The sequence below is a fragment of the Salmo trutta genome, chromosome 13 (genome assembly GCF_901001165.1).
Source record: "Salmo trutta chromosome 13, fSalTru1.1, whole genome shotgun sequence".
Lineage (NCBI taxonomy): Eukaryota > Metazoa > Chordata > Actinopteri > Salmoniformes > Salmonidae > Salmo > Salmo trutta.
In genome coordinates, this window is record NC_042969.1 from 36,014,210 (window position 1) to 36,039,953 (window position 25,744).

Below are 25,744 nucleotides of genomic sequence, written 5' to 3' on the forward strand. Positions count from 1 at the left end.
GATGAGCATGAAAGCTCCACCCCTTCAGTTTGATTGTGCATTGTAATTAGGCTAAATGTTTCATTCAATGTCTTCACTGCTAAATGTAAAACAATTATTATAATAATAAAAATAATGATAATTGCCCATCATTTCACATCTTTGCTTAGAATGCTCAACAACACAGATTTGGTCAATAGCCCCGTTCTATGGAATTAGGATCTGAGTTTAACCATCGGCTGCTGGTGGGATTCAGCAAATCAGAAATATATATTACGCTTGTGAAAAAAAGTTATATGGTGAATGAATAAGGATGTTTTAATTAAGTAAATCATTAAATACAGTGTTCTGAATCCCCCCCCCCCCACAAAAAAACATACAAATATATTCCATTATCAGGTACAGCAGATTGAATATCCTCATAAGACAATTACATTAGTGTTACTAGTAACACACAAGATTGACAGTTGACACAAAAACAAATAAAAAAAGTGACATTTCATCATTACAAAAATATAAATTAGGCTATTAACAGATGATATAAAAACACAAACAATATCATGTGGGATTAAAATATGTTCACAGAACAATCCCAGTAAAAATCTTTTTTTCATTCCTCTTGAAACAATGTGGAACATTGCAGCATTCATCTTCCTTAGTACACCTTTGACCTGACAAGAAAAATGAAGGAAAAACTGATGAGCATGAAACACTGAGCAGATCAGGTCACATCCAGCATCACTGATATAGGACCTTTACAGTGAAACGTTATGCAAAGCCACAGTTTAAGAGCAAAGCATAATACTTTAATTAATCAATAATCAACAATTGATGAGGCCTAAAACCAAGGAATCTCCCCAGTCCAGAAAGAAGAGCATGTCATGCCTAGCCTGGGTGCCAGTTTGTTTCTTCTCTCTTGCCAACCCTTTAAATGTAAATTCCATAAGTAGTTGTCAAGAGAGCAGAAAGACACTGGTACCCAGGCTATGTCATGTCGTGTTTCTCCTACTGGAGAAAGACACTGGTACCCAGGCTATGTCATGTCGTGTTTCTCCTACTGGAGAAAGACACTGGTACCCAGGCTATGTCATGTCGTGTTTCTCCTACTGGAGAAAGACACTGGTACCCAGGCTATGCCATGTCGTGTTTCTCCTACTGGAGAAAGAGACTGGTACCCAGGCTATGCCATGTCGTGTTTCTCTGGTACCCAGGCTATGCCATGTCGTGTTTCTCCTACTGGAGAAAGAGACTGGTACCCAGGCTATGTCATGTCATGTTTCTACTACCTGGAGAAAGCAGATATGGACATGATTCCCAGCAGCATCTCCAGACTGTAGAAGCAGAGTAACACAGCATTAAGGATGAACTCCAGGCACAGGACGAAGGTCTGCAGCATCAGGTAGTACACAGACAGCACTGTGCACGGCACCAGGACCAACACACTCACTGACATGGCCAGAGAACGCTCTGTTAAGTTCCCCTTCCAACCTGGAACAAGTGTGGACGGAAAAAGGAAGGACATCTAGAATAGGCTTACAGTAGGTGCCAAATAGAATTAACAGATGCCATAAAGGCAATAAATATTAGAAATTATAAGCACAATTTAGGCTACATAATGTGAAGACTTATTTTAATTAACACATGTATTATTCTAAACCCTGAGATGTTGCAAAGGCATACCGGTAAGCCGAGAACACAGCTTGACAAAACACAAACCGTAAAATATTCGGAGGGACTCCAGGCCAAGGAAAACAAGGAGTAGCCCAACGTCCAACGTGAGACTAGCTGGTGGGTATGGTAACAACAATCCTGTGGAAATACAAAGGCATACTTACAAATCAATAGTTTTGCTTTCAGCCTGACACTGGGTTTGCAAAACATCAGGCAGTGAGCGATTGATTAAACATTAGTTTATGTCTCTGTGTGGTCATTTGAGTAGACTACAAACCTTTGTAAACAAACATCAGACCCTCAGCAAGGAAGTAGGCAGCAAAATACCAGCCGTTGAGGTAGAACAGGACCTGCAGTGGTGTGGAGGACAACTGAGACGTATTGTTAAGGTCATATCGAAGACTTGCAAATGGTAGCCCGCTGGCAGATGATATAACCATGGGTCTATGACATGAGTAGGCAGGGCAAAGCCGTTTTGGTGATTTCTGGTAGCCTATTTCATCATAAATTAATCACAGCACATTTTTCGACACATTCAGCAGTTTTTACCTAATTAAGTCCAATACCATTCGAAATTAATTATGAAAGTTACATTTATATTCCTAAAACTCAATTGAAAACCTAAACATAAAATGTATTATCTACACAAATGTGCAACAATAGTAATAAACTGCACACGCACCAAACACCCTGCTGTTTTGACAATAAATCATTCGTATCGATTAGTGGGGGGAAATCAGGTTGTATGCACTGTTGAAAATACCACAACTCAAAAACCCACGAGGAAGCAGGAGATCATTTTACATCACTGGTGAGATAACAATCTGCAGAAGACAGTCAGCTACATTTTGGAATGTTGCATTTTGATACGGGGGTCACCAACAGAAAGAGAAACACAACACTGTTTTGTCAATCACTCCTATCGATTATCAGGTTGAAATCAATAGCTCGACGGGGAGAATAGGTTGCATGTCCTGTTAAAACTAACAGCTCAAAACCCACATGGAATAATATGTACATCACTGGTTAGAGGATAACTTATAAAAGACACGTAGCTACATTTTGAAGTGTTGGATTTTGATTCAAATGGGTCGACAAAGCGGTAAGTGTAATGCAATACATTTTGTTTTTATCACTTCTATGGATATCACGTTGAAATCAGTATAACAAGGTGCAAACGTTTGAGGTGTATGCACTGTTTAAACTAACACTATTCAAAGGCCACACGGAATCTGAGATTCTTTTTTTACATCACTTCAAGTGCAGTCGCAAAAACCATCAAGCTCTATGATGAAACTGGCTCTCGTGAGGACAACCACAGGAAAGGAACCTTGGCTTTGAGGTCCCTAATATTGTGTCCCAAATGGCCACCCTGTTCCCAATAGAGCATTACTTTGGACCAGGAGCCATAAAGCTCTGGTCAGATGTAGTGCGAATTGCACTATACATACATACATACATACATACATACATACATACATACATACATACATACATACATACATATATAAAATAGTTTTACCTTTATTTAACTAGGCAAGTCAGTTAAGAACATATTCATATTTGCAATGACGGCCTACCCCGGCCAAACCCTAACGACGCTGGGCCAATTGTGCGCCGCCCTATGGGACTCCCAATCATGGCCGGTTGTGATACAGCCTGGAATCGAACCAGGGTCTGTATTGATGCCTCTAGTACTGAGATGCAGTGTCTTGGACCGCTGCGCCACGCGGGAGCCCCTATAAGGAATATATTGCCATTTTGGTGTGCACACGAAGGTTAACTGCTGCAGAAGCTAGCTAAAGACATAGCTAACGTTAACGTTAAATAGCTAGCTATTAAATGCAGATTCTACATTACAGCAAAAACAAAGGATACAATTGTATGTTTTCCTGCAGGAATGAGACAAAAATCAGCAGTTAAACAATTCTTTTTATAAATCAACCCATTTCATATAAATTATCTACAGGCTAACAGTGATAGATTTCCAAAATGTCTGATTGGCACACTTGCTTGAACATCAACATCACAGATGGAAACATCTTTGTCAACACTGCTGCTGCTGTGTAACTATGTTACTGTAGCTAGCTAACGTTAGCTAGATAGCATAGCTAGCTAGTAGATAACGTTACTTCTCCAGTGCTTACAGTAGCCTACAAGTCAATTATCTTGAAAGCTCAAAAAAATATCCAAATCATATTATGACATGCGATTAACAACATTTCTGAAAACTATTTCCCACTCACCAGACACCGCCATGTTTGTTTACCATGGAGACAGACGCCGCGCCCATAGAGCTATATAGAGGACTCTAGAACAGATAGATGACTCTAGTGTCCAAAATCATGTTTTGGCATGGCAGCGCCATAGTCCCAGTTGGTATTACATAGAATGTCACGGCCCAGGCCGCCTGTAAGGGAAAACAACCTGTGGTTACCCCATTGCCTCAGAGCACAAACTTGACCTTTTTTTCAAACTCAATTTCTTGTTGTCTGCTTGTTTTAGTCAATTGCTAAACTATATTTATGAAAAGTACAACATATTTAAAGATTACTTTTCAGGGTTGCCTGCTCCCGTGCGTTCTCATTACTTAGAAAAACATACTATTGTAGGGCTCCCTCATGCCAGGAAATAAGGGTTAAATAAAAACATTAAAAATTCCCTTTTCATGAGGGTACTAGAGGCCACATGAGTGAGTGCTAGCTAATTAGCTACCAACTGGAACATTAAACTAGCAAAAACAAATGAACTACACAACTATAAGTAGTAAGTGGAGTTACAAACTGACTATACTAAACAAGGTTAAATGGATTTTCTGTGATGAAATGTTTTCCACACACATAGCTACTGTGGTAGCCTATTTCCCAAAGTGGGAGCATTGCAAACCATAGGTCAGGATGTTTGACCTAGTTACATGTACATTGAACAACACAGCGGCTTTTCAGCATGTTTTGTTATTTCTTTATTAGAGAATAAAGGAAAGCCGCACACTCTAAGAGCTCAGATGCAAAAATTTTAATAACCAACGTTTCGACAGCTAAGCTGTCTTCATCAGGGTATCATCACAAACACTGAGAGATGAGTCATTTATATAGTGTCAAGAGACACACAGGTGTTTGTAATCATGGCTAAGTATGGCCTAATATCATTGGTTAACTGAAATATTAAAAAAATGGTATACAAGGAACATACAAAAAGACAAACAAATGGATAACATATGATCATAGCATTTGTAGTCTAAAAAGTATCTAACAAACAATTACAATGGCAAAATCACAATAATCACAAGAATGGCTTCAGATCAAAGTCTATGTTGAGACCGAAGGGAGCAAGTGTCTTTAAATTAAAGATCCAGGCAGCCTCTCGTTTTAACAATAAATTATCAAGGTCACCCCCTCTCCTCGGGAGGGTGACATGTTCGATGCCAATATAACGCAGAGACGAAATCGAATGGCCTGCCTCCAAAAAGTGGGCCGCAACTGGGTAAGTCAGGTTTTTGCACCTAATGGTGCTCTGAGATACGTACTTTTAATTCACGCTTTGTTTTACCCACATAATTTTTACCACAGGGACAAGTTATAAGGTAAATAACTGACTTAGTGGAACACGTAATAACACCTTTAATTGGGATAGATTTCCCTGTTTGGGGGTGTTTGAAGGATCTACATTTGTAAGTGCCATTGCATTGAGCACAGCCATTACACTTGTAATTTCCATCCAGTATGGGCGCAAATAGGCGTTGTTCAGGAATATCTTGGGCTGGTAAATCAGAGTGTACCAATTGGTCTCTGAGATTTCTGCCCCGCGAGAATACGACCAGGGGAAGATCAGAAAACACATTACCAAGACTATCATCATATTTCAGAATGTGCCAATGTTTGTGAACGATTCCTTTAATTTGTTCAGAGCACTTTGAATAGCGGGTAGTAAGAACGCATGAATGCGTCTTTTTGCGAGACTGACCTTGAAAAAGGTCATGTCTCGTTTTGTTTTGAATTTTCTCAATGGCAATATTAATCTGATCATTGTTGTCCCCCCTCTCCTTGAACTTATCCTGAGTCTCAGCCATATTTCTGTCGAAATCTGATTGTTTAATGCAAATTCTTTTGATTCGACAGAATTGGCTGTAGGGCAAACTATTTTTCAAGGGAAGTGGGTGACAACTGTCAGCCCTCAACAAACTGTTACGATCAGTAGGTTTCCTGTAAAGATCAGTGTATAAAACATTATCTTCACACAAGATCAGAAGATCAAGAAAACTGATTTGACGTGTATCAGATTGCATAGTAAATCTCAAATGTTCAGAACAGGAGTTAAGAAAAGCATAAAACGACTGGAGCAGTTCTGCATCACCCCTCCATAGAACAAAAATATCGTCAATATACCGTTTCCAAATAATGATGTTAGGCAAGAAAACATTTTTGAGAGGGTTAAAAATGGATTGTTTCTCCATGTAACCCACATACAAATTAGCATAGTTAGGAGCCATGGGAGATCCCATAGCAGTACCCTTCGTCTGAATAAAGAAATCATTTAGAAACATGAAGTAGTTGTGTGTGAGTACTATTTCAGCCAACGTTACAATGCAGGCACTGCAAGGTAGCTCATTAGGGTCACGTTGCAGAAGAAAATGTTCCATGGCTTCAATACCGCCCTCATGCGGAATATTTGTGTATAACGACTCAACATCAAAAGTAACTAACAAGGTGTTCTCAGGCAGAGGATCAAGAGATTCAATGATAGAGATCATACTGCTGGTGTCCTTTACAAAGGAGGGGAGCTGTTCTGCGAGTGGTCTAATAAAAAAGTCAACAAAAGTAGATAGAGGGGCCGTTACTGCATCAATGCCCGCTACAATAGGGCGCCCTGGAGGGTTTGTAACGTTCTTGTGTAATTTCGGCAAAGTATAGAAAGTGGCAATTTTAGGGTGTTGGATGGCCAGAAAGTCATGTTCTTTTTTGGTTATCTGACCAGAATTTAAATAACCATCTAGGACAGAAAAGATAGTATTCTGAAATTGGGAAGTAGGGTCACTTCTGAGTTTCTTGTAAAAGGTGTTGTCAAGTAGCTGTCTATGACACTCATTTACATAAGTTGTCCTATCCATGAGTACCACCGACCCACCCTTATCAGCAGGACGAATAAGGACTGACGTATCAGATTGTAAATCAAGCAAAGCTTTTTTTTCATCCTTAGATAAATTATGGAAAGATTTGAAGCCCTGTTTATTCTTAAGGAGATGAGCAACATCTTTTTCAACAAGTCTGCAATATGTCTCGATAGAGTGATTGCGATTGGCTGGAGGTACAAAATAACTCTTGCTTCTAAAAGGAGTCGGAGTATGTACAGGTAAGTAACCTACTGGTTCAATAGAAGTGTCAGGATTGGGGGAGCTAAAGTATTCCCTTAAACGGATGTTTCTAAAAAACTTAAACATGTCTACCTTAACGTCAAAATCGTTACACTGTGTTGTAGGCACAAAAGATAACCCTTTATTGAGCAAAGAGACATGGGCAGGGCTCAATATCTTGCTTGATAAATTAAAGACACTCAGTCCCGTGGGTTCTGGGACCGTGTGAACGGTCTCCTCTGCCTCTGATAGTCGTTTCTTCTTACCCCGTCGGGTGCGGCAATTGGTACACTCTGATTTACCAGCCCAAGATATTCCTGAACAACGCCTATTTGCGCCCATACTGGATGGAAATTACAAGTGTAATGGCTGTGCTCAATGCAATGGCACTTACAATTGTAGATCCTTCAAACACCCCCAAACAGGGAAATCTATCCCAATTAAAGGTGTTATTACGTGTTCCACTAAGTCAGTTATTTACCTTATAACTTGTCCCTGTGGTAAAAATTATGTGGGTAAAACAAAGCGTGAATTAAAAGTACGTATCTCAGAGCACCGTAGCACCATTAGGTGCAAAAACCTGACTTACCCAGTTGCGGCCCACTTTTTGGAGGCAGGCCATTCGATTTCGTCTCTGCGTTATATTGGCATCGAACATGTCACCCTCCCGAGGAGAGGGGGTGACCTTGATAATTTATTGTTAAAACGAGAGGCTGCCTGGATCTTTAATTTAAAGACACTTGCTCCCTTCGGTCTCAACATAGACTTTGATCTGAAGCCATTCTTGTGATTATTGTGATTTTGCCATTGTAATTGTTTGTTAGATACTTTTTAGACTACAAATGCTATGATCATATGTTATCCATTTGTTTGTCTTTTTGTATGTTCCTTGTATACCATTTTTTTAATATTTCAGTTAACCAATGATATTAGGCCATACTTAGCCATGATTACAAACACCTGTGTGTCTCTTGACACTATATAAATGACTCATCTCTCAGTGTTTGTGATGATACCCTGATGAAGACAGCTTAGCTGTCGAAACGTTGGTTATTAAAATTTTTGCATCTGAGCTCTTAGAGTGTGCGGCTTTCCTTTATTCTCTAGTGTTCTGCTCCGCTAGCCAGCACCTCGCCTTTATAGGTGTGCGTTTCTTTTTTCTAGATTGTTATTTCTTTATAACAATAAATCGACTACAAAGTTAGCTCTTTTACACTGGCGGGTCAAAAGGAAAGAATGTTTGTTTTCCCCAATTTGTGGATGTGGTCAAGGAGAATTCCTTATTACGTGAATAACTGAATGTTAATTTCTCTACTATAAGCCGCCTCCGTCATCTTAGAGAATTTGGCAGTACGTCCAACCAGCCTCACAACCGCAGACCACAAGTAACCACAAAAGCCCAGGAACTCCACATCTGGTTTCTTCACCTGCGGTATCGTCTGAGACGAGCCACCCAGACAGCTGATGAAACTGAGAAGTATTTCTGTCTGAAATAAAGCCCTTTTATGGGGTAAAACAAATTCTGATTGGTTGGGCCTGGGTACACAGTGGGTGGGCTTGGCTCCCAAGTGGGTTGGTCTATGCCCTCCCAAGCCCAGCCATGACTACGCCCCTGCCCAATCATGTGAAATCCATAAATTAGGTCCTAATGAATACTGACTGGTTTTCTGTGTCCAACAGATGCATATCTGTATTCCCAGTCATGTGAAATCCATACATTAAGTCCCAATCAATGTATTTAAATTGACCGATTTCCTTATATGAACTGTAACTCAGTAAAATCGTTCAAATTGTTGAATGTTGCATTCATATTTTTGTTCAGTATAGAAGGTGGTGATGTTATCGTGCTTGAATTATGTTAAAATGACAAAAATACAATAATGAATGCATGTTAATTAACATAATATTTGATAATGAAGTTCTATTTCAACTCATCTTGAAAACAAACGAGATAGGGTTTTCTAATAGCTTTAATTCCAAGCACAGGACAAACAAATCAAGTTACAGGAAGTAGATCTGAGCTATTTTAACACAAACATAACAATATATGTAGGTAGGTGCTGTACATTTGTTCATATAAACCAATACAGATTAACGTAATCTGCAATCCCATTTATTGTTCTAGGATGAGTTTCACACAGAGCCTCTCGTGGATTAGGTAAACCTGTGGCGTTCTTCTGAGCGTAAAACATGGCAAAATCCCAATTCTTCACACTCCTCCAGAAGTGTGCACTTGTACACTTCCCGTTAAATTGGGTCTAAGACTGTCATCTTGTCAACTTCCTCCAGAGATGGACATCTTTTAGCTAGAGGCTGTGTCTTTACCTGAATGTTCCTGTGAGACAACACAAATCATACAGCTCAGTAACCGTCCAGGTAAACATCTAATGTACACAGCAAATAACTGCACAGAAATGGTGGTTGAATAATGTAAAGAATACCAGCAATGATCCTACTTTTTCAAACCTATGCACCTGTGATTTACATGATTTGGTAATAGGGACTAGAAAAGAGCAGTCGGCCAACCATTGTTTCTATGCTTATGGTAAAGATGCATAGAAAACTCACGTTTGTATTTATTTATTTATTTAACCTTTATTTAACTAGGCAAGTCAGTTAAGAACAAATTCTTATTTACAATGAAGGCCTACCGGGCAGAATGACAGATTTTTACCCTGTCAACTCGGGGATTCTATCCAGCAACCTTTCGGTTACTAGCCCAACGCTCTAACCACTAGGCTACCTGCCGCCCCAAAAGTGAGATGATTCTGATGAGATTCAATAGGATTCTGGTGACTTACCATAAACTTCAGATAGTGACAGAGGCTGCTGCAGTGTTGGTTCTTTGCTTCGTCCTCATTGACATAGATTACTTGACACAGGTTGCAGAAGTAGCCCATGACAGGTTTAATGAATTCCCTTCCTGTAAGAAACACATAATTTGTTAGAAAACATAGTACTGTACTTCATAAAGACAATGCTTCTTACTACGGTTAATTGCTGCACTTAGTAGTGTTTTCAAAGCAAACAAATAAAAGTTGTTTCAGTGATGAAAGTGGACCAGACAAGTCTAAAAAGATAATTTAGTAATTATTCTTGAAAGGGGCCAAGACAGTAGCCAGGGTGCTTGTTGGTTTCTACTCTCTTGCCAATTCTTTATGGGATTGTCATGCCATGGAGTTGACAACTGCACAAACAGATCAGGCTATAGAAGGAGACAACAGATCTGGGATCAGGCTATATAAGGAAATACAGATCTGGGACCAGTCTATAGAATGAGACAATAGATCTAGGACCAGGCTACCATGAGAATGCAGTGAGGCTATAAATCACATCAAAACACTTACCCACTGGGTTGTTGGGGTGGAATGATGACTCCATACCAGTCTTCACGTAATCTGGTCCTCTTTCCACATTATCCTCCATCTTGGTTTCTACATTGTCCTCAGTGCTACAGGCCCGCTTCTCATCCTCAGCAGCAGAGACAGGGGCATTGTTTTGGTCTTCACTGTTGGAGAATCTGTCAGTATTCAATTTAGACGCTCCTCTGTCCATGTTTTTGGCTGGATCAGACGATTGATTACTACGCTGTTCGGAGTGTATTTGTCGTGTCGTCTCCTCGTCCTCCTCTTTCGTCTCCTCGTCCTCCTCTTTCGTCTCCTCGTCCTCCTCTTTCGTCTCCTCGTCCTCCTCTTTCGTCTCCTCGTCCTCCTCTTTCGTCTCCTCGTCCGTCTCCTCGTCCTCCTCTTTCGTCTCCTCGTCCTCCTCTTTCGTCTCCTCGTCCGTCTCCTCCTCTTTCATCTCCTCGTCCGTCTCCTCCTCTTTCATCTCCTCGTCCGTCTCCTCGTCCTCCTCTCTCGTCTCCTCGTCCTCCTCTCTCGTCTCCTCGTCCTTGGCTGCTGACTTTGACTGACTGCTGGTCCATCTCCTTATCCTGCTACTGCTGCTGGTGCTTCTAGTATTCCTGTGATCTTTCTTCTGATCACTTTTAGAATCAGAGTCTGATTCAGGTTTCCACCTGACAAAGTAAAACAATTCCTTTTTTGTCCAGAACTATAAGTTTAGAAACATTTACCTTTAAGATAGATAGGCAGAATTCACTGCACATAAAATATGATCAGACAGGGAGGGATATTACCTATCAGAAGAGACAGAAACATCAATTATCAGTGGCTCCCACACAGGATGGGACAGAGTTTGCAACATGTCTGTTTAGCAAAGCAGACACCTACCCTATTGTTAGTCTTTTATATTTCTGAGACCGCAGGATGATCAACTTCTGGCCGTATAATTTACAGCCATCATAACGCAGCTCTCTTAAAGCCTTTGTTGCATCAGAAGACTTCTCCATCTCAATGAAGCCCTGAGAGATAGATGAGAGAGGAGAGAGACCATGGTTACTGAAACACCAAATACGATCAGACTTGTAGTACATCATTAGGATCGACTCCATTTTAGATTTCCTTCTTTTGGGAAAATACCTCTTCACCATTGCGAAGGAGGAAATAGCGGTGCACTCTCCCAAAGCCTTTAACAATCTCCAGGAAGTCACTATCTGTATAGAAGCCTCTAGGAAGGTTTTTGACGAAGATCACTCTACCAGGTGTCTGATCACGTCCTGAGGGCTGAAATGAAAACATTTTACACACGTGTGGTTGTGACAACTTTATTGACAATAGTTAACTCAACCCAGATAATATATGGTGCTAGACTGACCTTTTGCTTTAAACCAGTCTTATCTCATAAGGTTCAATAAACATATTCTAACTGACTCACAGAACACATCAATAACAAGAATAAAAAAGACTAATTGCTCACCTTGCTCTTGGACCTGCTCTTAGGCTCATCTATTGACTGGTTATCTGCAATGTAAGATAAACATACAATTAATGACCTTCATAATAACAATGTTACTCTTTCTTTGAAAGTGCTGAAGTTTGAATGTAATCTATGGCCCAGTAGCTAGGTGTTGAGTAGTAATCACCTTGGTCATCAGCTGATGAATCCTGCTCTAGGTCATCCAAAGTGATAAGGTTTTCATGGCCCTCTGGGAAATCATGCTCCTCCTGTGTGACAATGAGGGGAACAAACATCAAAACATAAGGATTTAGGATTTACTGAAACACACAACACGCATTAAACATGACACCTTGTATTTTACAAATTGGGACTATGTTATTTGACTTATTAAATTGCTGAACTACACATTAAAGACCTGACAGAGCATGTACAGATAAACTACATGTTAAAGACCTGACAGAGCATGTACAGATGAACTACATGTTAAAGACCTGACAGAGCATGTACAGATAAACTACATGTTAAAGACCTGACAGAGCATGTATAGATAAACTACATGTTAAAGACCTGACAGAGCATGTATAGATAAACTACATGTTAAAGACCTGACAGAGCATGTACAGATAAACTACATGTTAAAGACCTGACAGAGCATGTACAGATAAACTACATGTTAAAGACCTGACAGAGCATGTACAGATAAACTACATGTTAAAGACCTGATAGAGCATGTATAGATAAACTACATGTTAAAGACCTGACAGAGCATGTACAGATAAACTACATGTTAAAGACCTGACAGAGCATGTATAGATAAACTACATGTTAAAGACCTGACAGAGCATATACAGATAAACTACATGTTAAAGACCTGACCGAGCATGTATAGATAAACTACATGTTAAAGACCTGACAGAGCATGTACAGATGAACTACATGTTAAAGACCTGACAGAGCATGTACAGATAAACTACATGTTAAAGACCTGACAGAGCATGAACTTTACCTCATCAACATATGAAGCATCCGTTTTCTGGTCTTCACCATCTCTCTTTTTCCCCTGTTCTGACACGGTAGCTGAGAACACTTTCCCCTGTTCTGACCCGGTAGCTGAGAGATCTTGGATCAAGTCCTCAGCACTCTCCTGCTGTTTCTCTCCCTTCTCTTCCTCCCCTACCTCTTCCTCCTCATCCTCCTCTTCCTCCCCTACTTGCTCCTCTTCCTGTTTCTCCACTACCTCCTCTAACTCTCCCCCCTCCTCACTCTCTTCCTCCTCTTCCTCCTCTACTTCTTCTTCCTCTCCCTCCACTACTTCTGCCTCCCCTACCTCTTCCTCCCCTACTTGCTCCTCTTCCTGTTTCTCCACTACCTCCTCTAACTCTCCCCCCTCCTCACTCTCTTCCTCCTCTTCCTCCTCTACTTCTTCTTCCTCTCCCTCCACTACTTCTGCCTCCCCTACCTCTTCCTCCCCTACTGGCCCCTCTTCCTCCTCTCCCATGTCAGAGTTCTCCTCCCCATCCTCCCCATACACGGCCATCCCCTCGATGTCGCTGTCCTCTCCGATCACCTCCACCCCCTCGATGTCACTGTCCATATCCCAGGCCTCCGTGGCTCCATCCTCCTGGGTCTCAGTTTTTTTCTTCCTCTGGTCAGTCTTGTCGACAGCCTCTTCGGACTTCTCCATCACAGTGGAGGACTGGGATGGGGTCTTATCTTTGGTGGGAGATTGTGAGCGAGTGGAAGTGGGAGATACCTTGTCCTTCTTGGGGTCTGTTTTACCAGAACCTGGGGTCTTCTTCTCACTGGAGAACCTCTCTTTAGTATGGGAGCGAGGGCTTCTGGAGGTCCGGCTGGAGCTCTGTTTGCTGGGGAATCTTGGCCTGCAAGGGCTTCTGGAAGACCGGCTGGAGCTCTGTTTTCTGGGGGACCTTGGCCTGCGAGGGCTTCCGGATGATCGGCTGGAGCTTTGTTTGCTGGGGGACCTTAGACTGCCTTTACCCCCACCGTTTGATTTCACTCGTTCTTTGTGACGGTCGCTATCCCCCTCTCTACTCCTCCTCCTCTTTGGGGTGGTTGGGGAATCTCTCCTGGGGCTGAGGGACCGCCTTCTGGGGCTTGAGGTTCTCTTCCTCTTAGATCGGTTTTCAGACTTCCTGCTCCTGTCTGGAGACTTCCTGTCTGAAGACTTCCTGTCAGATATGGTCCTGCATGATGGGATGGAAAGAAAGTTCACAGATAACACTTTTATTCCCATGTTTTCTGGCTTTTACAGAGTCCACTTTAATACAGTGGTTATAATGGTGACATCTACAGTGTCTGACAGTCTGAACTCAGAAGCCATAATCAATGCATGTTTGCATGCAAAACAAAAAGTAATGGCACAACAGCGGGACGCATCAACTTACGGAAGTGTATTATACTCTGATGAGAAGGCCACTTTAATATGTATCTCGTCTATTTTCAGGTGTTTGGACGTATGGTGTCCAACCAGCTTCTGTGCATCCAGTGCATTTGTCATTTCCACAAATGCCTACAAGGACAAAACACTGTAAGCAAATTATAATAGACTTTAACACCGACTACCAAAAAATTTCAAAGGAAAATGCAGTTTAATACCTGCGTAGGTAAGAATAAAGATTGCTCCACAGGTCCAAATCTTTTAGCTACGGCCAGTAACTCTCTCTTCCACGGGACAGACTCTTTACCAGATGGCACAGGGGTAAAACGCAACACCCGGGAACTCTATATGGATGTAAATGTATTTATTTAACTCATTGAATAATCCTCTGTGTGTGTGTGGTTGTTTTAGAGAAAATCCTCAATTACCCTTTTTGACCAAACTTAACTAAAATTATGTCAATTAATTCATCTTATAAAATGTACCTGCAGGAAATTAAATGTTGAAGAGACAGAGAAGGTGGCTTGTCCTCCTTTCACCATCACTGGGTTACTGAGGTAGTATGTAACAATATCGGTGGCCTGGTCCGTTGAGCCCATCTCCACAAACGCCTGAAGATGCAGCGTTACAAGAACCATAAAAACACTATTACTAGCATGGATATCCCTATTGAAGTCAATGAGGCCATGATGGGTGGCGATTCTATTTCTATCCTTACAACATTACTTTTAATGACTATAAGATTTGTATCATTATAATTCAGTCAATGCCCATTTCATAGGAATTGAAAACACATATTAGCTATTTCTATAGATGGCAGGATGAATAGGCTACTAGTCTTCTTACTAAAGCAGGGAACATGATGATTTTCACAACTTCACCAAACGGTTTAATCAGGTCCTTCAAACCATCTTCGTTGAGACACTGGGCGGTAAATTTGGCACAAACCACTTTGCCACTCCCCTGGAAAATAAAAGGCAAGTAAACAGACATTGTGAAAACAAAAAAAAAGGGTGAAAACTAGATAGTAATTCACCAGAACAGCAGGAAGAACAACAATACCTTACTAACCTTTGTCTTAGGGTCTATGCTTTCTCTAGAGCCGCTACTTGACGGTTTACCTACAGGACAATAGAAAAGGTAAGTTAATGGCACGTTATAATAATAATCATTAAAAAAAATATTGTACTTATAAATCGCACAAAATGGTCGTGTGGATTAGTTAGTAGAGTATGGCGCTAACAATGCCAGAGTTGTCAAAATAAGAAAAATGTATGAAAAGAGTCTGCTAAATATACAGAGCCTTCAGAAAGTATTCACACCCCTTGACTTTTTCCACATTATGTTGTAATACAGCCTGAATTTAAAATGGATTAAACAGATATTTTGTCACTGGCCTATACACAATAAAGCCCTACAGGGAAGGTGTTATAATACCCATAAAACCTAGGAGGTCAAACCGGGAAATGGTTCCAATTGTTTTTCCACCAAAATTTCCCATAGGCGATTTTCGTAACACCTACAATAAGGACTGTGTTTCATGTAGGCTTACCCTGGCGTGACGTTTTGATAACCATGTAAATCTCTCTAGCACAAGTATTCAGACCCCTTTTTCCACATTTTGTTACGTTACAGCCTTATTCTAAAATTGATTAAATAAATACAAATCCTCAATCTACACACAATACCCCATAATGACAAAGCGAAAACAGGTTTAGAAATGCTTGCAAATTACAAATAAAAAACAGAAAAACCTTATTTTCAAAGGTATTCAGACCCTTTGCTTTGAGACTCGAAATTGAGCTCAGGTGCATCCTGTTTCCATTGATCATCCTTGAGATGTTTTTACAACTTGGAGTCCACCTGTGGTACATTCAATTGATTGGACATGATTTGGAAAGGCACACACCTGTCTATATAAAGGTCCCACAGTTGACAAGGCATGTCAGAGCAAAAACCAAGCCATGAGGTCAAAGGAGTGGTCCTTAGAGCTACGAGACAGGATTGTGTTGAGGGACAGATCTGGGGAAGGGTACCAAAAACATTCTGCAGCATTGAAGGTCCCCAAGAACACAGTGGCCATCATTCTTAAATGGAAGAGAGCTGGTCGCCCGGCCTAGAGCTGGTTGCCCGGCCAAACTGAGCAATCGGGGGAGAAGGGGCTTGTTCAGGGAGGTGACCAAGAACTCAATGGTCATTCTGACAGAGCTCCAGAGTTCCTCTGTGGAGATGGGAGATTCTTCCATAAGGACCACAATCTCTGCAGCACTTCACCAATCAGGCCTTTATGGTAGAGTGGCCAGACGGAAGCCACTCCTCAGTAGAAGGCACGACAGCCTGCTTGGAGTTTTCCTAAAGGCACCTAAAGGACTCTCAGACCATGAGAAACAAGATGTTCTGGTCTGATGAAACCAAGATTGAACTCGTTGAGTTCCAAGTGCCAAGAATGCCAAGTGTCACATCTGGAGGAAACCTGGCACCATCCCTACGGTGAAGCATGGTGGTGGCAGCATCATGCTGTGGGGATGTTTTTCAGCGGCAGGGACTAGGAGACTAGTCAGGATCGAGGGAAAGATGAACGGAACAAAGTACACAGAGATCCTTGATGAAAACCTGCTCCAGAGGGCTCAGGACCTTAGACTGGGGCGAAGGTTCACCTTCCAACAGGACAATGACCCTAAGCACACAGCCAAGACAATGCAGGAGTGGCTTTGGGACAAGTCTCTGAATGTCCTTGAGTGGCCCAACCAGAGCCCAGACTTGAATCTGATCGAACATCTCTGGAGAGACCTGAAAATGCAGCGACACTCCCCATCCAACCTGACAGAGCTTGAGAGGATCTGCAGAGAAGAATTGGAGAAACTCTCCAAATACAGATGTGCCAAGCTTGTAGCATCATACCCAAGAAGACCCGAGGCTGTAATCGTTGCCAAAGGTGCTTACACAAATTACTGAGTAAAGGGTCGAAATACTTATGTAAATGTAATATTTTTTTAATAAATTAGCAATATTTAAAAAACGTTTTTTTTTGCTTTGTCATTATGGGGTATTGTGTGTAAATGTATTAAATCGTTCCCCCCTCATCAATTTTAGAATAAAGCTGTAAGGTAAAAATGTGGAAAAAGTCAAAGGGTCTGAATACTTTCCCAGTGCAATGTAATAGGCACAATAATGCAGTGAGTTTACCCAAGTAGTTAGTCAACCTATGGGAAGGTCCACCAGTCTTCTCTTCAATGTTCTGTCTCTCTGTGTGGTCATCACCACTGAAGGGATTAAAAAGGCCTGTTGTTAAGATCTTTTTTACATTAATACTAAAGCACATACACTACCATTCAAAAGTTTGGGGTCACTTAGAAATTACCTTGTTTTCCATGAAAACATACATGAAATTAGTTGCAAAATGAATAGAAAATATAGTCAAGACATTGACAAGGTTATAAATAATGATTTTTAATTGAAATAATAGTTGTGTCCTTCAAACTTGGCTTTCGTCAAAGAATCCTCCATTTGCAGCAATTACAGTCTTGCAGACCTTTGGCATTCTAGTTGTCAATTTGTTAAGGTAATCTGAAGAGATTTCACCCCATGCTTCCTGAAGCACCTCCCACAAGTTGGTTTGGCTTGATGGTCACTTCTTACGTACCATACGGTCAAGCTGCTCCCACAACAGCTCAATAGGGTTGAGATCCGGTGACTGTGCTGGCCACTCCATTATAGACAGAAAACCAGCTGACTGCTTCTCCTCTAAATAGTTATTGCATAATTTGGAGCTGTGCTTTGGGTCATTGTCCTGTTGTAGGAGGAAACTGGCTCCAATTAATCGCCGTCCACAGGGTATGGCATGGCGTTGCAAAATAGAGTGATAGCCTTCCCTCTTCAAGATCCCTTTAACCCTGTACAAATCTCCCACTTTACCACCACCAAAGCACCCCCAGATCATCACATTGCCTCCACCATGCTTGACAGATGGCATTAAGCACTCCTCCAGCATCTTCTCATTTTTTCTGCGTCTCGCAAATGTTCTTCTTTGTGATCCGAACACCTCAAACTTAGATTCGTCTGTCCATAACACTTTTTTTCCAATCTTCCTCTGTCCAGTGTCTGTGTTCTTTTGCCCATCTTCATCTTTTCTTTTTATTTGCCAGTCTGAGATATGGCTTTTTCTTTGCAACTCTGCCTAGAAGGCCAGCATCCCAGAGTCGCCTCTTCACTGTTGACGTTGAGACTGGTGTTTTGCAGGTACTATTTAATGAAGCTGCCAGTTGAGGACTTGTGAGGCTTCCGTTTCTCAAACTAGACACTCTAATGTACTTGTCCTCTTGGTCAGTTGTGCACCGGGGCCTCCCACTCCTCGTTCTATTCTGGTTAGAGCCGGTTTGTGATGTTCTGTGAAAAAAGTAGTACACAGCGTTGTACGAGATCTTCAGTTTCTTGGCAATTTCTCACATGGAATAGCCTTCATTGCCAGAACAAGAATAGACTGACAAGTTTCAGAAGAAAGTTATTTGTTTCTGGCCATTTTGAGCCTGTAATCGAACCCACAAATGCTGATGCTCCAGATACTCAACTAGTCTAAAGGAGGCCAGTTTTATTGCTTCTTTAAATCAGCACAACAGTTTTCAGCTGTGCTAACATAATTGCAAAATGCTTTTCTAATGATCAATTAGCCTTTTAAAATGATACACTTGGATTAGCTAACGAAACGTGCCATTGGAACACAAGAGTGATGGTTGCTGATAATGGGCCTCTGTACACCTATGTAGATATTCCATTAAAAAAATGTTTTAAATCTGCCATTTTCAGCTACAATAGTCATTTACAACATTAACAACGTCTACACTGTATTTCGGATCAATTTGATGTTATTTTAAATGGACAAAAAATGTTTGCTTTTCTTTCAAAAACAAGGACATTTCTTAATAGATTCAAAAAGTTGGTTGAAAATACACTTGCACTTACGAGCTTAGATGGCTCTTGAATTAATCAGGTCTCTGCATATAAATACTTAGGGATATGGTTGGATGATAAACTGTCTTTTAAAATGCATGTTGACGAACTTTGTAAACGGCAACAACAAAAAAATCAGGCTAGGCTTCCTCTATAGAAACAGGACATGTTTGTCCACTACAAATAGAAGACAAATTGTGCAAGCTACTTTTATGTCTGTTATAGATTATGGGGATATTATCTACATGCATGCTACGGCATCAACACTTAAATCTCTGGATGCTACTTATCATTGCGCACTTAGGTTTATTATGGGTGCTAGCTACAGAACTCACCACTGTGTTTTATATCAAAATATAGGTTGGACTTCGCTGTCCATGAGACGAGAACAACATGCTCTCGTGTTTGTCTATAAAGCACTTCTGAATAAACTACCTTCTTATTTATCATCACTCATCAACATTAGAATTAGAATTCCTAAAACCAGGTCTCAAGCATGGATTACACTTGAGGCCCATGCGATTTCCACAGAGTTGGGTATGGCTTCCTTTCCCTGTTACGCTCCTTGCCTATGGAATAGCCTGCAGACTAAACTTAAACTTGAGACTCTTGACCCCCTTGCCCATTTTAAACATTTATTGGAGGATTTTTATTTTTGTATTGCTTGTAACTGTTTCGGGTAATACAAGTTCTTGTGTTGTTAGGGGAATAACCTATGTGTAAATGTAACAATCTGCTGCTGTATTTTGTGTGTTATCTGTGATCGATTTGTTTTGTCTTGTGTAGTTTCTTAATCATTGTACCTAAACTGTATGTGTAAACATGTATATCCAGGGCCCAGCTATAAAAGAGACCTTGGTCTCAGTCTGTGTTCCTTGTTGAAATAAAGGTATATTAATAATAAAAGTGACCCCAAACTTTTGAACGGTAGTGTACACGTGGAGAGATGTGAACGGTAGTGTACACGCGGAGAGATGTGAACAGTAGTGTGCACACGTAGAGATGTGAACGGTAGTGTACACGCGGAGAGATGTGAACGGTAGTGTACACGCGGAGAGATGTGAACGGTAGTGTACACACGGAGAGATGTGAACGGTAGTGTACACACGGAGAGATGTGAACGGTAGTGTACACACGGAGAGATGTGAACGGTAGTGTGCACACGGAGAGATGTGAACGGTAGTGTGCACACGGAGAGATGTGAACGGTAGTGTGCACACGGAGAGATGTGAACGGTAGTGTGCACACGGAGAGATGTGAACGGTAGTGTGCACACGTAGAGATGTGAACGGTAGCGTGCACACGTAGAGATGTGAACGGTAGCGTGCACACGTAGAGATGTGAACGGTAGTATACACACGTAGAGATGTGAACGGTAGTGTACACGTAGAGATGTGAACGGTAGTGTACACGCGGAGAGATGTGAACGGTAGCGTACACGCGGAGAGATGTGAACGGTAGTGTACACGCGGAGAGATGTGAACGGTAGCGTACACACGGAGAGATGTGAACGGTAGTGTACACACGGAGAGATGTGAACGGTAGCGTACACACGGAGAGATGTGAACGGTAGCGTACACGGAGAGATGTGAACGGTAGTGTACACACGGAGAGATGTGCACTCACTTTCTGGTGGTCTGCATCCGGCAATCCCACTCAGGATACCTAAAACACAGGCACAAGAAGAAGAGATGGAATGACAAAAAGCTGGACAATTTAGGAACTTAGTCGATTTAAGCTAGGCCTATTACAATATCAATACTGACAGTACGAGTTCATAATGTCATGCTGGTGAGAGTGGAGAACTGGAAAAACAACTTGAATATGTGATTACTCACATTTTAAGAAGTGTGAGCTGTCCGTCTGCATGTTGAGTTCCATTGGCGTGTGTGAGCCAGTACTGCAACAAAAAGCAAATAACATTTTTTTCTCTCATTGTTCATATTTAAGATACTGCTACGCATGCTAAAACACAGCCTATGCATTAACTGTATATAATCAGTGGTACAAATAGGCTTAAGATTGCTACACTTTGGACCTTTTCACACACATGAACCTACCTGAGATCCAGATAATGCACTCAGAAATAAGAAGAAGTAAGCTACATACCTTTTCAGAGAGCACGGTAATATCACAGACAGAGCACGAATAAGGAAACTTTTGGGGGATTTCTCCGTGGAAGTCAAGAGCAGCCTTCTTGGTGGGAGTGTTGCCAGAGGTGGCCATCTTGATTGTGAAAACTGGGACATCTTGATCTGGGCGTGGTCTGTATTCTGTAGTCTGTAGTGGTGGGTACCTGTAATCTACTGCTGGTTGGGATGAGTTGGGGGGTTTCCACCTGTTGCTGTTTCCTCCTTGGGCCGTGCTGTAAGTGGACCTAGGAGTTTGGTAACTGCTGGGAGTTTCTTTACCATAGTGGTAGTCCACAACTTGGACAGGTACAGGTTCTAGGCGAGAGCGTGTGTACTGCATCGAGTTGTCATGCCGATCTAGTTGCCAGGGCTCAGCCTGTTCTGTGGGAAGAAGTTGGGAAGGGGGAAGAGAGGGGTGGATGTCCAACGGGTAGTCTAATGTCTGAGAACGACTCCGGTCACCCTGCTCCCACACACGGCCTGGAGGCGGGGTAGCAGAGGGGGGACGAGATGTGGCAGCAGGAGGGTAAGAGATCATAGCTGGATATGGTGACTGCTGTGTCGCCCTCTTCTTCTTCTTGATCTCCAGGACCAGATGTGGTAGGTTCTCCACGGTGATGAGATCCTCAGGCATCTCGGCTAGTAGAGACAAGTCTTTGGGCTCGAGCCCACAGCTGCTCAGGAGAGTTTGGTCTGACCTGTTTAGTGAGGAGGAGTAAGGGTCTGACCAGCTTAGTGAGGAGGAGTAAGGGGACTTTGTGGCAGCGGAGGCTCTGGATGAGGAGTAAGGGTAGGATGGTATTGTGGAATGAGATGGTGGCTCCTGGGACGAAACATTGTGACTGTGGTCTCCAGGGTGCAAGTGATCTGGAGAGTCGAAAGAACTGGCTTTTAGATCTTTAGCTGGTGATGGTCGTCTGTAGGAGTAGTTGTGAGACATGCTGGAACGTAGACGTATCTAATCTCTGTTGAGAAAGTTGCCAGTGAAGAGATGATGGGTCAAAGAAGCAATCGAGGGAATATGGATTCAATATTAGGCTATTGGGAAAGGTAATCTAAGTTATTAAAAGCATAACGTTGCTGTTTACATTTACTTGAAACGGACACAGGCTGAGCTAGCAAAGCTAACGTCAGCTAGCTACCTTCCTCTCACGTTAGCATTTCTTTTTAAAGATAATTTGTGAATACATACAAACATAAATGTCGGCATATACGTTAATTCGTTAAGTATCTTACTGAAACCTGTATCGAAATAGCTAACTAGCTTCCCAGGAGTCTAAACCGGAACCGGAAGTAACCACTTTTAAAAAAAAAGTTGTGTGTTTTCGTAAAAATTGATCTGCATTTCCGGAGTGCTCTGGCCGTTCGTCAATTCAGAGCGTTGTCAGGTTGTCAATTCCTAAATTCAGAGCGTAAACTGGACGCTCTGGCCGAGGAGTGGTGTTGAACCGAGCGGTCTGACCTCACATCAGCAGTCACGCTAACTTGCTAGCTACTTCCAGACACAAATGAGAGAACACCTCACTGACTATTTTATTTGCCATAGCAGAGCTGTTTTCATGTTATCCAGAGCGTTGGTGGCTGTAACTGTGCTGCTGGCAACATTTTACTGACACCGACCATATTCTACCGGTGTTGAGAGTAAATTCACAAATTTTTCTGCGCTCTGGCACTCTCAGACGAGTGTACTATGAGATCGGAGTATATAGCTAGAGCGAGTTTACGAACGCACCCATAAAAATCGATTGCAGTTTGTTTACTATATATAAAACAAGAGTATGAATTTATCAGGGGCCATGATTTGTTGTGTGAAAATCACAAAATATATAGTCCAACATTTATTTTCAAATACTTAAAGAAAAAACATTTTTATTTTTTATTTTTGTACAATAGTTTTGGTAAGTATTTATACAGTAGATTTCCTTTTAGGTGCATTTAGAAAAAACTAAAGTCACATCGACATGGCAGTAGGATTTCAAGCTCCAGGCTCTGAAAGATAATGTCAGGAAGAAGAGGAGCAATGAAAATAAAATCTAAAATAAGCCTGGGATTTCAGACTCTGAAAAGAAAGTAAAATGTAGAAAAAAAAACTAATAAGAGACATATTATAAAGTAGGTAATCTAATTTTTAACATCCAGCTTTAAACCCGGCTAAGATATTACATATTAATCTCATAGCAAACTGCATTTCAACAAAAGGAGACTGTATAAAGAAATATGTTCTCTGAACTTTACTGAATTCATAACGCAAACAAAGATCTAATGAAAATCACAAGATGTATTTTTGAGATGAACCACTAGTTTTGATTGAACAGAAAATACTTATTTGATGGGGGCAGGTATGTTAGAACAACTTACATAACATGAGCCTATAATATTCAAATAAGAAATACAAGTAAAAAGTATTCTGGCTCCTACCCTGTTTTTACATTCAGAAGAGTTACAACAAACATATGATTTATATACACAACATTATTCAAAACGTTAAACATGCAGGGCTAGCTGGAAAACTTTGGCAACACATTAAGTGCAACAGAGTCACAGAACTCCAACAGATCTTCCTACACTGGCTTCAGTGTGGACAGATGATTCGTTCATCAGAGGACTAGTCTCAGTGCTTCCACCCTGGTACAAATTCTTGTGCTTCAGGGTTCAAATTGCTGTTGATCTAAAGAGAAAAAAAAACATGAGGGAAAATGTAATCAAAGCTTACAGAGATGATTCAATCCAAACAAATGGAGATATTATAGGCATACTCTTAGTAAAGTATGTTCCAGCCTGTGTTATCTTGCCAACTCCTCATGCCAAACAAGACAAAAATCATACTTTATACATATGCTCAAAATCTTCTTCTATTCTACTGAGAAATTGACTTTGTTTGTATTGTTATATTTTATTATTTCTTATTGTTGTTGCATTGTCGAGAAGGAACCTGCAAGTAAACATTTCGTTGGACGGTGTATCCTTTGTGTATCCCGTATATACGACTAATAAAACTTGAAATGTGGTGGCAAGATAGCACATACATATATGGGACAAGGCTAGCCTCAGAAACACAGGCTTTTCATGAGTCGAAGGGACAAGATTTGGAAGGATGACCACACGAGACTAGCCTGGCAAGCCACCTGATCCTGCGCATGAATGGTTCCCTACACAAGACTAGGACTAGGCCAACTAAAATGGCTACTTTCCACAGACTTTACTTTAAGGAAACCTGGACAAACAAAATCACTGAAACATTTACCGCCAGGCCGTCGATGATGCCTGTGTCACAGAGGACCAGAAGGTTGAGTTGGTCTTGGAGTTGACCGAGGGTTGGAGGGAGATCTCTTGCTGGGATGAACCATTCATTCTCCTCTTCCTCCAACATCTCCTGGAAACACCGCTCAATGAACTCCTCCTCCCACAGTTCCTCCTCAATCTGGGGACAAAGCATTCAAAATAACTTAGACACCCACTCTTCGCAACACTAAATTATTGAAATAATGATACATTGCTATTACAAAAACAGCTATTTCTTTGTGTGTGGTATAGGCATGAAATATTAAATCAACTAGCTACCTAATCTAGTACTTGATCAATAGGCAGAATAAGTAGAGTACCTGTCTGTTGAATTCCTCCTCATTCTCCATCCACATGTATTCAGCAAAGGGATTGTCATCATTGATGAACTGTCCATGTAGGATAAGTTCGCTGTTGCTGAAGCTTGGGGTGTTGTTGATGCGACTTGGGTCTTTCATTATGGCTGTAACAAAGATGAGGTAAGTTAGCTGTATCTTCAAAAATAGACCAACAGAAGAAATAATACAATATTTCAGGACAGTAATAAGACACAGCAATGAACAATCAACAACTCAGGAAAAAAACACAATACAGTTAAAAATGACAGCAACACTGATTATAGTTAACTATAAGTTCGGGCTCCCGAGTGGCGCAGCGGTCTAAGGCACTGCATCTCAGTGCTAGAGGCGTCACTACAGACACCCTGGTTCGAATCCAGGCTGTAACACAACCGGCTGTGATTGGGAGTCCCATAAGCGCACAATTGGCCCAACGTCGACCGGGTTTGTGGTGTAGGCTGTCGTTGTAAATAAGAATTTATTCTTAACTGACTTGCCTAGTTATATAAAGGTTATATTTATTTAAAGAAACTTGTCTACCTTTAAGTCGCTCTGGATAAGAGCGTCTGCTAAATGACTAAAATGTAAATTGTTTGTTAAGACGACTCGATATAAAGGCTAAAAGCAGCAAGTAGGCACACACATTTCTGTTTTATATAGACCACAGAAATGTTAACAAAACGTTACGATATATATCATATATCTCAACTTACCAAGAGGTGAAGGTTCAAAGCTGTCGTTGTTGCTTTTTGTTTCTTTCCAACTCTTTATGTCCGAGACAAGTAAACAATAATGGCGGCTGAGTGTGTTTGTTTACATGTTGAGCGTCAGCGATTGGACGAATCGT

General features: G+C 41.3%; 3 protein-coding genes across 4 annotated transcripts; all 3 read right to left on the reverse strand.

Moving 5' to 3' along the window:
- Positions 1-271: 271 nt before the first annotated feature.
- On the reverse strand, positions 272-3,948 carry LOC115205729 (transmembrane protein 216). Of its 2 annotated transcripts, XM_029771999.1 has the most exons (6): positions 3,897-3,948; positions 3,529-3,542; positions 1,928-2,021; positions 1,696-1,788; positions 1,266-1,467; positions 272-650 (listed from the first exon to the last, which is right to left on the reverse strand). In XM_029771999.1, exons 1-6 carry the CDS (start codon positions 3,907-3,909, stop codon positions 635-637), a joined length of 432 nt encoding a protein of 143 aa, XP_029627859.1. In that variant the 5' UTR covers positions 3,910-3,948; the 3' UTR covers positions 272-634. The 2 variants fall into 2 exon arrangements, with proteins under 2 accessions (XP_029627859.1, XP_029627858.1); XM_029771998.1 differs by lacking the exons at positions 3,529-3,542; positions 3,897-3,948 and having other exon boundaries at positions 1,928-3,124.
- A 5,004-nt stretch (positions 3,949-8,952) lies between these two features.
- LOC115206765 (matrin-3) lies at positions 8,953-22,971 on the reverse strand. The gene is made up of 18 exons (XM_029773967.1): positions 21,255-22,971; positions 20,984-21,045; positions 20,772-20,810; positions 17,385-17,461; positions 15,270-15,319; positions 15,045-15,161; positions 14,684-14,809; positions 14,417-14,542; positions 14,206-14,330; positions 13,221-14,004; positions 12,807-13,022; positions 11,985-12,066; positions 11,819-11,862; positions 11,482-11,625; positions 11,233-11,363; positions 10,348-11,018; positions 9,802-9,923; positions 8,953-9,335 (listed from the first exon to the last, which is right to left on the reverse strand). Exons 1-18 carry the CDS (start codon positions 22,215-22,217, stop codon positions 9,303-9,305), a joined length of 3,912 nt encoding a protein of 1,303 aa, XP_029629827.1. The 5' UTR covers positions 22,218-22,971; the 3' UTR covers positions 8,953-9,302.
- Positions 22,972-23,116: 145 nt separating this feature from the next.
- LOC115205731 (polyadenylate-binding protein-interacting protein 2) lies at positions 23,117-25,741 on the reverse strand. Its single transcript, XM_029772002.1, has 4 exons — positions 25,611-25,741; positions 24,880-25,022; positions 24,522-24,698; positions 23,117-23,945 (listed from the first exon to the last, which is right to left on the reverse strand). Exons 2-4 carry the CDS (start codon positions 25,015-25,017, stop codon positions 23,889-23,891), a joined length of 372 nt encoding a protein of 123 aa, XP_029627862.1. The 5' UTR covers positions 25,018-25,022; positions 25,611-25,741; the 3' UTR covers positions 23,117-23,888.
- Positions 25,742-25,744: the final 3 nt, after the last annotated feature.